The sequence below is a fragment of the Arvicola amphibius genome, chromosome 3 (assembly GCF_903992535.2).
Source record: "Arvicola amphibius chromosome 3, mArvAmp1.2, whole genome shotgun sequence".
In the NCBI taxonomy this organism is placed as follows: Eukaryota; Metazoa; Chordata; class Mammalia; order Rodentia; family Cricetidae; genus Arvicola; species Arvicola amphibius.
Genome location: NC_052049.1, coordinates 105,100,386 through 105,117,293, shown reverse-complemented (window position 1 = coordinate 105,117,293; position 16,908 = coordinate 105,100,386). Strand labels below are relative to the sequence as shown.

Here is a 16,908-nt window from a genome sequence, read left to right as displayed (position 1 = left end):
ACCCAAGTCTGCGGGTGTGCGGATGGAGAGGTGGGGTGGGGACCAACTGGACAGGGGGCGGGGCATTCAAAGGGGGTGGAGAGGTCACCGTCCTGCAGGGCGCGGCGCTAGTGACCCACAGCGGGGGAGGAGAGCTCTGCCCGAGCTCGGATAGCCGGATCCGCTGCCTCTGTCCGTTTACACTTCGTGCTGGGGTTGGCGAGGTCGTGATACCCCGTGAACCAGCCCTAGGAGTCATGTAGACCTCCCGCGCAGGCGTTGGGCATTGAGGTGACATAAAAGGAATGGGAGACTAAACCAAGTCTAGCAGCCACCCTCACCCGACACTAAAAGCCTAGCAGTTGTGGTCAGAATGGCCCACTCCAAGCTCGGGGTGCCGCGTCGCAGAGCGACCTTCTCAGAGGAAGAAGGGGCCCTTGCTGTGTGTGGAGTGCGAGGTCAGGTGGGCCAGGCGCAGCTGCCGAGGTGGGGATTCGAACTTTTGCCCAGCTCCCTCTCAGCCCGGCTCAGGCTCGAGGCTCCAGGCGAGGAAGTCTAGATAGCTGATACCACAGGTCTTACTTCTCCTAGGGCTAGAGAGGGGCCGGTTCTCCAGAACTTCCAGAAACTGAGGCCCGCGGCCTTTTGCCTCATTGCTGCAATCGGGGAAGACTGGTACAAGGAAATTGAGCAGGAAACTGAGGCGACTGTCCCCAGCTCCTCATCCTTAATGTGGACTGGGGAGGAGGGACAGCTGCAGGGGGACCGGATATATATTTCCTTTTCTTCTGTACGGCCACTGGTGTCTTCACTGCTGACCATCCCTTCAGTGACCGGCTTAGGCCGGCTCTGATCCTTTAATTCCCTGGACTAGATCTTTCCTCTGCGAATTTAATTTCCACCCCACACCCCTCCCACGCCATTCGGTGGAGGCACCTCTGCGCCCTCTGATGGCCGAGGCTGCTTCAGAGGGCACTCAGCGGTGCTTGCCTTTGCCCAACAGCCAAGAAACAACGTAAAAAGATGGTCCAAATTATTCGAGCAGAGCTTCGCCACTGAACAAAGGTTACGGAGAGCAGAAGGCATAACCAGGGATGCCTGGCATAGCCTGTTCAGAGGAAACAGACAGGTAGTAGAGGCAGCCGGGCCCCCTCAGCAGCACACACTGCATCTGCTCCAGCATTGCGTAATGACTTTCCCCACCTGTAGAACCCCAGCTACTTCTCGCCAGTGCGGCCGGCCTGGCTCCTCTTCAAATACCCGTCATGCAGTGGCTCTACGAAATGCCTGCGCAAACACTAGACTGCTCCTGACATCTCTGGAATCTACCTCTTGGCAGCTCAGTCAAGTGCAGAGACCTTCAAACTGGGATTGTCAAAGAGGTGGTGCTAGGGGTTTGGATTTCCTAGTCTATCAAATTCAAATTTTTCTAGATTTCTGAATATTATAAGCACTTTTTAAAATGGGCATTTTGCCTGCACGTGTTGTCTGTGCACGATGTGTCCGGCGCCTGGAGAGGCCAGAAGAGGGTGTTGAATCCCCTGGAACTGGAGTAGTCTGTTTGCCATCTGAGTGTTCAGAATCAAACCAGCCGGCTCTGAAGAGCAGGGAGTGCTCTTAGCCTCGGAGCCATCTCTCCAGCCCCATTAAGCTCCTCTTGTAAAAAGTCCTCATTCGTTTCTGGACCAGGACTCCAAATAGCTCCTCCCAGGAAAAGGGGGTACAAAGCCCTGGATCTAGCCCAGACATGGATGCATCTGATGACTCAGGTGCCCATTGTGGTCCAGAAGCTGCTTCCCAAAAAGCTTACGTTATGTATAGGACGGCCCCAAGGATCTGACAGGAGTGACTGTCTCCATATGACACAGATGCAGTCTTCCCAAGTTTTACCTAAAGGAATTTTCCTCACTGTCCCCTATTCCAACCACATCTGAGCCTGAGGAAGTCAATACGTGAGCAGGGAAGCTCTATGACACACCACAAGCTCTGGCTTACTTTTTAGGGTAGACAGCTCTCCACTGTAGTGTAAAACTCTGTATCAACACACACCTGTACTAAGATCTGCTTACATAAACATTGGATGCGTGCAAGCCTAGTTCACAACTTCATAGGTTTCTCTCAACCACACTTCTCAGACCTTCCGAAGAATTTATAATTTGGGCTAGGAGAGACAGATTGGGCAGTGGACAAGGGTTCAGTTCCCAGCATCCACATGGTTTACAACCATGCAGAACTGCAAAACTAGGAGATCTGATGTTCTAGTCTGACCTCCATGCACACATGTATTACAAACACATACATGCAAGCAAAACATTCATGCATGTAAAGAAAGTTAAATTTAAAAAAAAAAGTAATTCTAAAAGTCTTTGAAAAACATCTGAATAAAGGGCCCATTCCTCCTGGATCAGATGAAAAGCATACTTACAGCCTTAACTGTAGACCACTTGTTTTTAGTAATGCCCAGTTACCAGACAGCCTGGTACCTTTTCTAGACTGCTCTGGTCAGATAGGATACTCCTATCAGCAAGTCATGGTCCTGACAAGCCTCCATTTCCCAACACTCAGTTTTGTTCTCTTCCCTGACCTTCAAACCATTTCAAGCCAAACAGAAACCCAGGCTTGGTCTCATCTTTGCCCTCATTCTGATGGCAGGAGTCTAACAATGCCACACTCCCAGTAACATTATGCAGGTAAAGTCCTCACCAAATGTTCCTAAAATATTCTGCCCCACCTAGTAACTACTAGCCAAGGAAGGGGATCGAGATAGATAAATTCAGTATTAATGTTAGTTCTCGATTGGTTAGTAGCTGTATTGGAGGGGCCATTTAATATTCCTGGTAATGTTTGTTCTTCCAGTTTGCCACTGGTAATTACAAGATTACTGCTGTTCGATCATCAATGCACCTTAGCCTTAGAACCAAAGGTTAAACTTACAAGACTGTCCCAAGGCCCCTAAACACACACACACACACACACACACACACACACACACAGCACAGTGAGCAGGTTATGCGCTGACACTCTCGGGATATTTCTATTCTCCCAGTGGCACCTATTCTTAGCAGCTTACATCAGGAAAAAGGTAACTCCATAAGCCCAGACTCAAATAATATAAACCATCCTAGAAAAAAGCTGCAGAGAAACCCTGTCTCGAAAAACCAAAAAAAGAAAAAAGAAAAAAAAATGCTCTAGATCACTAGAAAAACATATAAGCTTCAATTAGCCAAATGATATTAAAATAAAAAGGGGTAAATCACCAATTTGACTTAACTCTGTGGGTTTACATATGCAATTTTTATTTTACTTCTAGTTTTTGAGACAAGGTTTCTCTGTGTAGCCCTGGCTGTCCTGGAACTCACTCTGTAGACCGGGCTGTCCTCAAACTTAGAAATCTGTCTGCCTGGGGCTGGAGAGATGGTTCAGTGGTTAAGAGCACTGACTGCTCTTCTAGAGGACCCGGGTTCAATTCCCTGCACCCATATGGCAGCTTACAACTGTCTGTAACTCCAGGATCCAGCACCCTCACATAGATATACATACAGGCTAAAACGCCAATAAAATAATTTTAAAAAAAGATCTGTCTGGCTCTGCCTCCCAGGTGCTGGGACTAACCACCTCCCTTCTAGCTGTGGTCTTTCAACAGTTCACAAAATCAGGGACTTAAGAGTTCTCATCTGGATTTGCTGTCCTCTTAAAGCAGAACACCTGAGAGATGCTGAGGAACCATTAAAGACAAATGTCAAACTAGCAAGTTCCTGTCACAAGATCAAGTGACCCTTGACTACTGGAGACTATTCTTAGCCAAGCGTGCTAGCATCCAGGTGGAGTGGAGCCTGACCTCAAAATCTCGGAAAAGGACTGTGCAAGAGTCCTTATCTACTGGACCGACACCTTCCAGTTTCTCCTCTCATGGATCGCTTTTCAAAGGCATTAGTAATGTGTTTCTATTGGCTCTTCACTTTCTTTTTTTAGACACAGCAAGTTGGCATCACGTCTGTCCTCTCAGTACTTAGGAGACCCACTCCAGTTACTGAGTTCAAGGCGAGAGGTCAAAGCGCCTAGCCCATGTGTACTCCCCAAAGTCAGAAGCAGATCCCTGCAGTTGTTGTCTAGGACACACTGTGGTGTCGAATGCCCTCTGGAACTCTTGACAAGAAAGGACTAAGGTCATTGTTCATACATAGAGAAAAGAGCATGTTCTGTTTGGTATGGCAATTCTTTTCTTTCCAGTACTGGGGACTGAACCTAGGGCCCTGTGCTTTCTAGATAAGCACTAGCACTGGACACAGCCCAGCCTCGGCTTCTTCGCTCTTCCATCGAAGAATCAATCAATGCAGCCACACTCTGGTACAGAAAGCTCAACTAGCAACCCAAAAGGTCAGGAATTCCTTTAATTTTTTTTTTTAATTTAAATGGTAACACAACCATAAAAATCGTACATCACATAAACAAAAGTCTTTGCAGGCAACACTGATTGGAAATAGCAAAACACTTGGTTGGTGAAAAAGATGAAACTCTAAATTATATACAATAGTAGCTAAAGGTAATATTGAAAAACAGCCTTATTTACTGTGATTCAAGATTTACTTGCCATTATCTATTGCTTATTTATTCAAGGTTGTAAATAATACTTATAGAGATGTGTAAAAATGAAACATTGTGGAAAAAATACAATTTCAATTTCATATGAAACTCAAAGTATAAGTTCTGTCCAATATGGAATGTACCTACATTTGTTCATTTCAGGGCTCTAAAATCCATTTAAAAATCAATGTTTTCTTTTTTTAAAAAAGAACTGACCCACCATGCAAGACCTGCTTGCTCGAAATGAGCATTTCAGGTGAGGTCTGCTTTTCTGCCCAGTGTCTGCTATGCTGCTTTAGAGGTTGCATTGGTCTCATCGTGGAAAGAGTTCCCACGGAGAGGCTGATGGCAGCATCTGGACTGGGGGTAGTCTGGGTAACAGGAAGGATGGAGAAGAATGCACACGCCCAAATCCTTATGAAGGATGACACTCAGTTGTTAAATTTTAAGGGATATCCGATGGCTTTTTCCAGACACTCAACTAATGAGCCGGCAGAAAGAAAATCCCTCTCTACTTCTACAAATTTGATATAGATGGATTTGGGGGAAATTCCAGGATCCACAATACAGTTCTGAGACAAAAATCCATTAATACCAACCCACTCTTTACTGAAGGTTTTGGCATTTGCTTGAAAATGTAAAAACAAGCACTGTTGCAGAGTCCTGACCTCAGCGATTCCGAGGTAGCAGTAGACGATCCGGGTGGGTTCTACTTCCACGTGCAGCGAGGCCTGTGCTGAGAGCGCTTCCAGGCCAACCCGGCCCTCCTTTCCTGGGTCCAGGGCCTGGCGCTCGACGTCTGGGGTGAGAGGCCTCTCAACACATTCTTCGTAGCCAATGGCATAAAGACCTGGACTTTTCGGAATCCCTCCTGGCAGTAAATACTGAACAACATTCCCACCGGTTGGCTTGGAGTGGGCAATGGGTATCCAGTCAATTTCCATGTGCAGCTCCAGGCACCTGGCTTCACTAATGGTGATCTCTAAGAACTTGTAGTAAACATTCTTCCAGTTCATTTTCTGCACTCGGGTCATGATTATTCGTCCCTCAGGCTTCTCGGAGTTGAAGTACTCACGAAGACGCTTACCAAGGGGCACCTGGGAACTGATCTCAGCGTAATGGTAACGGATATCCTCTTTCCAGCGGGTGTTATAGCCAATCCCAAAAATGGCCAATTTATTGGAAAGATGGAGCCTTGAAAAGTCTGTCCAACTCTGAAACAGTTCCCATTTCAACTGCACTGACTCCAAAATCTGTACGATATTCTGCATGGTGTCTCGTTTCCTAGAAAGAGAAATTAACAGTCAAATTCTTGAAGCATCTAGAGCAGCAATATCTAACAGAATTTTCTACGATGATGAAAATGTTCAATGCCTAAACTGCCCACTCTGGGCACCACTAGATCTTAAAACACAGCCAACAAGAGTAAAATGTTACATTTTAACACCCATATCTCAGAAAGGTTTCCACATTGGAAGGTCTCTGCATTAAATGTCAGAAATATCCCATTGAGTTCCTAGAATTAAAAACGAACTGCTTTTCATAGTCTCACTGTATCATATTTAATAAATATAAATTCTTAAGATCCCAGGATTTCAGAGACGATGAATTTTTAGAAAATTATTATTGTGTGTACGTATGAGCCATGTCACTAGTGTGGGGGTCAGAAGAAAACCGTGGAGTCGCTTCTCTCCTACTCTTCCATGCACTCTGGGAATTGGCCATGGGCTTCCAGTGCTCTTGCCGATCCCACTCATATATATATGTATGTGTGTGTGTGTGTGTGTGTGTGTGTATATATATATATATATATATTGCTTTGTTTTGTGTTTTGTTTTTCAAGATCAGGTTTCTCTGTGTAGCTCTGGGTGGCCTGGAATTCACTCTATAGATCAGGCAGTCCTCAAACTCAGAGATCCACCTGGCCCACCTCTGCCTCCTGAGTGCTGGAATTAAAAGAATGTGCCATCACTGCCCAGCGGATCACAAATTTTTAAAAAATGGCTATCATAACCCTTATAGTGGTCACTGGGCCAACGTGCAAAACCCAAAGGCTACTTTAACAAAGCACCAGCGCTGCCCCAGATAACAATTCCTAAAACAGAATTTACGACAGTCCAGTAATTTTCACACACATGCTGGGGGAGATAATTACGTGGTTATGACTAAGGACATGAGCAATATGCCATTTCTAATGAAATGAATTAGTATGAACTCATTACCACTCCCAAATTTTAGTTAGAATATTAAAGGTGAAATTACAGAAATCTTCAGTTATGACTTGTGTAATTAGCATATCAAGATAGAACATGCTATGAACTAATAAACTAACAGGCTATCTAGCTAATGTATTCACTGACACTTCATGTAACTTACATAAATGTATTACAAGTTGTTTCTCACTGGGAATAGTGGTTTATGCCTTTAATCCCAGAACTTGGGAGGCTGAGCCAGGTGGATGCCTTTGAGTTCAAGGACAGTCTGGTTACACAGTGAGTTCCAGAACAGCCAGGGCTATGTAAAGACCCTGTCTCAAGAGGTGTGTGTGGGTGGGGGGGGGGGTGGCAATCAGGAGAGATGGCTCAGCAGTTAAGAGCACTGGCTGCTCTTCTAGAGGACCTGGGTTCAATTCCCAGCACTAGCATGACAGCTCACAACTGTCTGTAAATCCAGTTCTAGGGGATCTGACACCCTCAATCAGGCAAATGTGCGCATAAAACAAAACAAAATATTTTTTTAAAATGTTTCCTAAGCATGGCCAAACTTTGATATGGTAAAACTGGCTTATTAGATATTAACGTGGCAATCGAGTTATTAATTTTTAAAAATCAATTCTAAGTTTAACCTACAAAAGTGCTTAGACCACACTTGCAATCAAAAAAACGGGATTTGCTAAGAGTACATTTTTTAAAAATTACTATTTGGAAGGGGGAAGTGAGTGTATGAAAGTGCTGGTAGAGGCCTAGGAGTCTGAGGCAGCTATGAGCCTCTGGACACTAATGCTGGGATCTACAAGAGCACCAAGCACTCAATCACTGAGCTTTCTCTCCTGCTCTCTGCTAACAGAATCTTTAAAAGAGGCCATAGTCCTTTAGACTTTCTTGTATCTTCTAGGAGAAGAGCTTTGGAGCATTCTGGAGGACATACAGAATAGTATCTCCCTAACCTATCTTTACAAAATACAAAGAGCTAACACTGTGTTATCAGCTGCTTCTTAGGACCTAAGAGTACCCTACGTTTATCCGTCACCCAGGAGTCTGGCTTGGAATCTTCTCAAGAGACCAAGCAGCATCTAATGAAAGCACTGGCTCCCTGGGGAACTGTTACTCTCCTCAGGGAAGATGAAGGTACTCACTCCATCACTTACTCCATTTGACTGGGATGCTTTCTGAGTGGGACAACGCACCAAAAGAAAATTATCTTTCATAGTTATCATTTGTATATTTCCTTCTTATAAAGGAATTAAATGTGTTTGCTGTATGCCCACTTGTGTGTTGTACAGAAGCCAGAAGAGGGTATAAGTATCCTCCTCTACCATTCTCAGCTATGTTCCTTTGAGACACCGTCTCTCACTGAAGTTGGAGCTTTCATTTTTTGGGACGAGAGGCAGCTGCCCACCCCAGAGCTCGTCCTGGCTCAATTTCCTTCAGTGCTAGCTTTATGTGTGATAACAGGACCATGCCCAACTTTCTTACATAGGTGTTGGGATCTGAACTCCCACTCCCATGCTTTTACAGCCAGTGGTCTTAAACACTGAGCCATCTCTCCAGCCCTTAACATGTTTTACTGATCTCAGGGAGGACTACACTTAGGAGACGGAGTAGAGGGCAGAGACTGGTTCATTTTGTTCACTGAAATATCTTAGTGCTTTGCATACAGCAGAAACATAGAAAACAAAAGTCAACAAAATGATTTAGTGAATATTCTTTGTGACGCATAGATCAGTTTGTTAACTAACCCCACAGATGCTGTGTGTGTGTGTATGAGAGAGAGAGAGAGAGAGAGAGAGAGAGAGAGAGAGAGAGAGAGAGAGAGAGAGAGAGAGAGAGAGAGAAACAAAACTCAATCCACTGCCCAAGCCAAGCTATTTTTATTTTATTCAACACGTCCCATGATGAGCACTAGGCAGACAGTGCGAGGAATTGCAGAAGGGCTAACCAAGCAGTAAATGGCCTACCAGAAGCTCTTTCAGAACCTCTCACTCCGTAGGTGAGAAAGACCAGCAGAGGACAGAGCATACTAAAAAGAGTCCTACTGGCCTCAGCATGAGGGTATTTCAGAAGTGTGGAGCAATTTGGCATCATAGTTATTTGAGTAGTTCCTGAGACCTGCCTACTTCCTGGCTTCTGAAGATCCAATACCAATAAAGTTCCAGCGTTTAAAGCTAGTGACAAGTGGCAGCTTGTGTCTTCCTGTCTCTCAAATGTCAAGATCACACATGTGGAATACAACACATAAGACATGGGTGCTATGAATTCAAGGTTACCAGGAAGACAAGTGAGTAGTACTCTTCAATTAGCCCCAAACTAACTTTTTTAGATGGCTTTGATAAGGAACTCACTTAAAGCCATTAAAAGAACTGTAAGTGTAACAGACGGTACAGACTCAGGGGAAAGAACAGCAGCTAGACCAGTGAGAGGCTCTGTCCTGGACCTTCTCAGTCTTTCCTCCAGGAGCTGATTTTTTTACAAGGTAAGTAGGTCATCTAAGAGCTTCCTTTCTGTTCTCAAACTGCAATATTATAAAGAAGTTATGTCCCTTTGGCCCTCTACCATTTCACCCAGCCCCATTAAGCTCAAGTCTTTGTGGCTCATCTTGTCTCTTAACAAGCACGTTCACACAGGAAACGCATGATTTCGTGTAACACATTTCTTCTTCCTGTATGTAAAATTCGGCATTTCAGGTCCCTAGTGGCAGAGTGAAGAAAGAGCAGCCACGCTTCCATGGTGCTAAGGCTGCAGTTCCTACACCATGCCTGGTACCCATGATCCTCCCAGGTCACTAAATTTAGACATACTGGTGAAAAAATGAAGCGTGTACTTACTGTGCTTCTTCAGGAGACTCTTGTTTTATTTTTAATGTTCTCTTTGAAACTGGCATTTCATCTGAAAAACAAAGAATTTTGAAAGAAGTTATATTTTTATAAATGATGGCATACATTTATGTGGATAAGTAGCTCTATTTACTGCCCTGTACCAGACTTAAAAATATAACTTTATATAATGAGATGCGAGCATTTATATGCAAGATCAGAAACCAGGCTTCCCAAGTATAAAATTCCTCAAGGTCACCAGTGGATTTCAAGCAAGGAGCTTAAAGCTTAATTTCACTGCAAACATGATTTTGAAAGAACAAGACCGAAAATGATTCTGCTCTATTTAGGTTTTCTACGTAGGTTTTACAGTGTAAGTAATTATTCCCCCAAATACAAGGATCAGCATATTCTGTGTGCTATTTTTTTTCGAGGTCTGGGTGATTTAACTCTGTACAGCAAACAGGGCTGTAAGACACTGCAGTCTGGGCCTTACTATTCTTGAGAGAGTGAAAGGGCCGGATCATTCCGCACCTGTTCTTACTCTTCCAGTCTTCATTTTCTTACACATGGCTGAAATCCTACCAATCTGAGAGCCTCTTTCCAATATTTGGAAGAAGTTCTAAAGTTCTAATAGAAACTATGATAACAATCTACCCTTTTTCTTTATTTCTCTGTCACCGGGCAAGATTTCTGTAATTTTTTTCCTTAAGGAAGGGAAACAAATTTATGGAGTCAATCCTGCCTGCATTTTCTCAGGAGTCATGAGGCGGAAGGACGTTTATTCCTAACATACTCATCACACAACCTGCTGGTGATGTACATAGGCTATAGCTAAAACCTGACCTGTATTTCCCATGTAAGAAGTCAAAACTGGTATGCTTGGCATACAGAGATGTAAGCAAACAAAGACTACATGTATCCTCTTAATTAGGCCCATCAAATGTAGCTGGACCAGAAGTCAATGCTCTTGGCAGGAACCTTAGTGCTACAAAGAGCAGGGTATTTTGAGTTGCAGAAGATTGTCAGTGAACCTCCTTGTATGACTCAGATTAGGAATTCTTCTATCTGTAGAGAGCTTAGCGGTACCCAAATCAACCAAACCAAATATGCCCATGTTGGCTCAAATAGTTTAGCAATATGCCTTGTGCTGACAGCACTAGAAGCTATCACAGATGATAAATACCAGTGCACATACCAGGCATGCATATACACACAACACATGCATTGGTTTTCTTACCCAATTCCTGATCTGTTGGATAGCCATGGAGATCCTGACTGTGGTTTCCCCAGTCCTCCTGTGAATAGTCCTCCATAGTGCTGCCATCTGACTCCAGCTCCTGGTACAAGCCACTACTGTTAATAAGTACAGGCTGGCAGGGCTGAGCATCCCATCCTCCCTGACCAAACACCTGTTCCAACTGTTCAAATGTGTAACTGCTCTTTCTTTTCCCAACACCATGTTCTTTCACCCGACTGTAACACCTGCGAAGGGTCTAAGACACAAAGTCTTTTGTTATTCCTTTAAAGCTGTACTTCCTCCTCCAGATACGGACCACAGATATTAATTACTATCAGACAGACACAGACAGACAAACACAGACACATTGTTACAGGAATGCTAGATTTCAAATTCATTATTATATTAGAAAAATACTAATTTAGCATTTACTCAAACATGTTATAATTTAAACAATTATTTTGCAATTATCAATTAAAACAACAAGAAACATTACAACATTATTGCATTTTCCCACATACACATAGTATATGCCCCCTCCCCCATTTAAAAAGGATAAGGGGGAGGAAAAAAAAGAAATACCAGCCAGCCAATAGGATGCACACCTGCCACAGGAGAGAGAGCTGCTATGGTGCCCAGAATTTGGAAAACGTGAGGGAAGGACAGAAAAAAGAAGTTCCCCAAGAACATCTTCCTTACCCTTGGTTAAGGAGTACAGGGGAAAACAGTTGCCTAGACAAGTAGCTAACACCACAGATCCTCTACAGAGTCTGTGCTCCTCACTCACTCACTCTGTCACGGTAAAAACTTCTACAATTTAAACAGAAATCAAATCAAAAATGTCCTAAGTCTCCAGTCTCAGACACAATGACCAAGAAGTATTACATTAATACCTACATTTTGCTAGTCTACCAACTGAAATTGTCAACTAAACAAACCAACAAGCAAGGCCAACAGTCTTTCTAGGAGGTGAGACGGTCATCTTATCTTGCTCTTTCTCTGTCACCTGACACACAGCAAATACCACTGTGCAAGCTCAAAGACAAACCTGGGTAACACTGCCTGGTTCAGCTCTCAGTTCTTACAGCCCCTCTTTCTAGTACATATTTCAGACTAGCCCAGTGTCCCGAAGTGAAGGGCACACACCTCATGCTATCTTTCTCGATATATCTATCAAAAGATGAATCAAGGGCCTTGTCTCAGCTTGACGCTCTGGTCTCACTCAGGCTCTCCTTTGTCTCCGCCTCCCACTCTTCCTTCCAATCCCTTTTCTACTATGTAGAGTTTCACTCAGAATTTTCTTGAGAGACAAAAATCTGACTTTTCTAACTTAACTGTTAAAACTAGTTTATCTCTAACTTAATGTATAAGTGTTATCAAGAATATCTGATTCTCCTAAAGGAGAGATTACCTTCCATAAGCCAATACTTGGCCTATTCTCACCGAATGAAACCAAGTCTGGGTCGTGAAGGCATCTCCATGAAGAGTACAGTGCCCTTAAATGACGGCAGTCCACCACACTCCCTCAACGACTCTTTAAATCTGTCCCTTACATGACGGCTGACAGTCCACCACACTCCCTCAACGACTCTTTAAATCTGTCCCTTACATGATGGCTGACAGTCTACCACACTCCCTCAACGACTCTTTAAATCTGTCCCTTGAGGCCAGAAATCCACACAGGCAAAACGAATACTAAATAAGAAAAGCATGAGACATGGTCATCCCCCAAAACAGCAGCTCCTTTCATAGCGCCTCTCCCACAGCCTCAAATGGTACCTTACAGAGACCGAGACTTCCACAAACTCTTTAAAAGTCATCTCAGCTTTCTATTTGAAACAGAGAATCATGACCCCATAACAAAACTTTCTAGAATAATCCAGAAACATAAACTTGGAAAATGTGTGTCATGGTCAAATCTCCCAAAGGAAAGAGACAAGCGCTGCAAATCTCACTTGACTTTGCAATACCCCCCTTTCCCAGCACCCTCTGCCCTCCTCAGAGATAGGAATTTGAATTGCAAACAGCCCCTGACAATTTATTTTTATCTTACAATGCCTAGTTTCTGCCTCCAAGAACACCCCAACCACTCTTGATTCCTAAGGACTGTAAATAGAGAGTTCCATCCTGTCCCTTTCCCTCTGCTGAGACCATAAATGGAGATGGTCTCACTACTTACTGGCTGCCTACAGAACAGTGCTCAGAACACCAAAGTCCAGTTGACTGGCTCTGTCACCGAGGGTTACTCCAGAAGCTAAGGAACAAAACTAACGTTTCCTTTTAGAAAGGTACCGTACTTATGAGGAAGTGACGGAGGCACAAGCACATGTATGAATTTCTTCCTATATTTGCAAGCATTCATTCTCTTGATCAAAAATAAATTCACCATATTTTGATAATATGCATGGGGAGGAACCAGAGAAAGGACATTCTTCAAAGCCAACAAACTGAGCTTATAATTTCCTTTGGTTATGTAGTTGCGAATACTAAAATCAGCGGTCTCTGGCAGCTATACACACCTCTTAGTTGTAATATACACCTGCAACACATGTTTACAATGTGCTGACATCTACCAGGTGTTTAGTAATGTCTAAAACCATGATAATAATCTGATGTACTGAAATGGCATTAAAATTAAAATTTTCAAATCAACTTTCTCTCCTTCAAGATACAAATACATGTAAGCAGTACCTTGTAGGTCTGATAATGCCCAAAACTCAAGGACAGTCTGTTTAAACAGGGAACATCCACTAAGACGATGTGGGGAGGGGTTGAGGTGTCTTAACTGCTACCCTAAGACCCACTAGGATTCACTTTGAAAGCTCAGACACAGATAAAAAGGACATTTGGAGACCTTCCAATTCTTACCACCCACAGAAAAGATTATAGAATACATTATCCTCTAAATGCTTAATCAAAGCATATAATTAAAAGACTGGGCGGCTGTATCAACAATCCTAAATAAACCAACTAAAACCCTTCTCTAAATCAGGCATCAGGATGCTCCAGAGTCCAGGAAAATGAGGCTGCAGCTCCCACTTGAGTAAGTTTAAATCCAACAAGATACACCATTTGGCTTTCCCGGTGAACCACAGCCTACTTAACATTAAAAAAAAATCTTGCTTTACTTCCTTCATTTACCTCACTCACCTCAGAAATGTATAGCAATTTGATCTCTAACTGGAAAACCTTAAAGACGACTAAAGGCTATTCTATGAAAAGACAACAGTTAACTTCTTACTGTCTACTAGGAATCTCTCTATTAAGTGGACAGTCCATTTGCATCTCCTCCCTGGAGGAGGGGCGTAAAACTCTACTGTCCACTCAGACAGAGGGCCCGAGGAGTTGAGGAAATCTAGACTAAGCAAGGCAAGAACTTCAGGGGCCAACCGGAGTTATCCCCAGCACCTGATTCACAAACACCAGGTGAAAGCTTATGAATCCACCATACCAAATGCTTGGGTTACAGGACTACAAATGGAAAAGAACCAGAGAAAAGGCTTGTGGGGTGCTCCGTTACCAAAGCGGGGAGGGAGGGGGCTGACAGCTGACAATTTATAGGACAGAGTGAAAGTCTTGCCAGAGTTTAAGATTAAAGTAAAAGGGAATCAGAGAATAAAAAGATGACATCCGTTGTGAATGAATGCACGGGGGTTCTATGGGGAAGAGGGCAGGTACACAAAGGCAGGACTTTTAGATTGGCAGGACTGAGGGTTTGACGGCAGCAATGCAGAGAAAGACCCAGGGTTACAGTACACGGAACATTAAATACAGTGCACAATGCAGCTATCTTGCCAAAGTAAGCAAATCCAGTATTGGGTTGTATAGGCAGAGGAATCACATGTAAGCTATGAAGGTGGCTCTTCCTCTCTAGTCAGCACCGGTGAGACCACAGCTGGAGCACAGCATTCAGTTCTGGGCATCGAACCAGCTACAAGAGAGGGAAATTGTAGAGTTCAGAAAAGGGCAAATAAAATAATGAAAGGCTTGGAAAATAAGATCTACAAGCAGGGCCAGTGGCTTCAAAGCCCTTCCTGACATTACTAACTCACTAAGGGTGAGACTGAGGTGTTTTCAGTGTCCTCGAATCCTGCTCTTGTATTCAGAAAGTGGGAAGAGCTAGTTCCTCCCTGGTTTGGGAATACAGGAGGAAACTAAATAGCTCATACAGGCACAGGCTCTGTACTTAACCCACTCCATAGTAACAAAATAGTCACCACGACAAAAACCACTGTTCTAACAGAGCTGAGAGCAACTGGTCAGAGCATACAGTGAGGAGGAGCAGAAATCAGTCACGATAGCTGTATAACCATGCTTTTAGAAAACACTGGCTTCACTGGTCTACACTGTCAGATAAAGAATATGGACCTGCAGGGAGGATAGCTTAGTTGTATTAGCAGGAAACAATGTTATAAAAGAAACAAACAGTGCACAGCTTTTCATATGCAGCTGTCAAACTGGCCAAACTAAACATGACAAAACCAAAACTATTCTCGTTCAAACGACTAAAACAAGTCTTCAAAAGTCATATACCGCACAAGAGAAGGGGAACTACACAGGAAGGGAATCTCCAAAAACATTTCCTTATAAAAAAGTGTTAAAATAACACTTTGAACTGGGCATGGCAGTTCACATCTATAATCTATAATACCAGCATGCAAGGCAGAAAGACTGCTACAAGTTCAAGGTCAACCTGGTATACAGCGAGACCTTGTCTCTGGGAACAACCCCAAACAAATACCTCTAAGAGAAATGAGCAGTCTCTGTAAAATAGATCTTTTTCCTTTGAACTCCTATTTAGTTACAACCAAAGGCTCTTAACTAAGGCAACAAAACACCAAGTTTAATAAAAATTCAAAAGGTCTAAGGACACAGCTCAGTGGAGTACTTGCCCAGCACATATAAGGCCCTGGGTTCAATCTTAAGCAACACACACACACACACACACACACACACACACACACACGCACGCACGCACGCACGCACGTACACAGGCACACACTAACATATGGGGGCTGGGGATGTAGAGTTGCTTGACTAACATGCTAACAGTAGGTGGCGCATGCCTGCAATCCCAACACTGGGTGGTGGGAGAATCTGTGAGTTCCAGGCCAGCCTGGTCTACACAGAGTTCCAAGACAGCCAGAGCTAAACAGAGAGATTTGACTTAAAATAAGAAACAAACAAACCAAAAGCATAAATTTGTAATTATATCTTTTGACATACAATTGCAAATTTTGGTCAGAAAAAAATAAAACCATTTGGGCAAAAATCTTAGTATGTATCATACCTGATTTTATGCATTAGTATCTGGCAAACTGACTTTCCACAAGAACTAAGAAAAAATATAGGAAATATGTGTTACCATCCTCCCCTCCACCCCACCCCACCCCTGTTCTATTGTTAGAACAAATTCTAGCAAGTAAAAAAAGTAAAAAAAAACCTTCTAATTCTAAACCTTTGGCTTTCCATTTTCTATCCAGGAGAGATCCTTAGCCTATTGGAGCCATGGATCCCCTCCTGAGGAAAATGCACACATCACAACTTCTCACAAACTGCGAGGAGTTCACACACCTCTGCTTTAAGTTTGCGCTATAGCTCACAGGCTTTTTCTTCCATAAAAGAACATAGTATATGTCAGAAAGTCAGGTTTCAGAGGAGTCTAAAGACTGGCACGACCAGGGCCAGCAAGAGGGCTTAGCAGGTGACGGCACCACCATACATGGAACCTGAGTGCTGCCAATGCCAAACCCAAAGTCAAGAGATTTCCTCACCTCAACTTCTCATAAGCTGGAGCCAAAAGCATACTACACAGCACCCAGATTCTCTGATCTTTTTCCTAAAGAAAATTTCAGTAAAACTCACACACAAGCAAGTAAATAAAAACAAAGGAGAACAGTATCTGATTCAGAAAAAAAAAATCACATATGACTTGGTTTCTCAATTCATTTTAATGACTTATTTAAGCAAAAAAAAAAGTTTCCTAGATGTGGGGGTACACACTTGTTATCCTGGCACTAGAGAAGTAGAGGCATGGGGCTGGGGAGATGGCTCAGCGGTTAAGAGCGCTGGC

The 16,908-nt window shown here is 43.4% G+C and overlaps 1 protein-coding gene across 9 annotated transcripts in view; it reads right to left on the bottom strand.

Moving 5' to 3' along the window:
* Positions 1-4,351: 4,351 nt before the first annotated feature.
* The window catches only part of Msantd2 (Myb/SANT DNA binding domain containing 2), a 34,515-nt gene continuing 21,958 nt past the window's right edge, over positions 4,352-16,908 (bottom strand). For 2 of the 9 annotated variants that reach the window (XM_038322015.1, XM_038322016.1), the window contains exons 2-4: positions 10,836-14,766; positions 9,608-9,668; positions 4,352-5,847 (exon numbers count right to left, since the gene is read on the bottom strand). In XM_038322015.1, coding sequence (XP_038177943.1) covers positions 4,995-5,847; positions 9,608-9,668; positions 10,836-10,911 — 990 coding nt within the window. In that variant the 5' untranslated portion in view covers positions 10,912-14,766 and the 3' untranslated portion in view covers positions 4,352-4,994. Of the gene's footprint in view, positions 5,848-9,607; positions 9,669-10,835; positions 15,718-16,908 lie in introns of those variants that run through there. The other 7 variants (XR_005284633.2, XM_038322019.2, XM_038322017.1 and 4 more) reach the window with 6 other exon arrangements.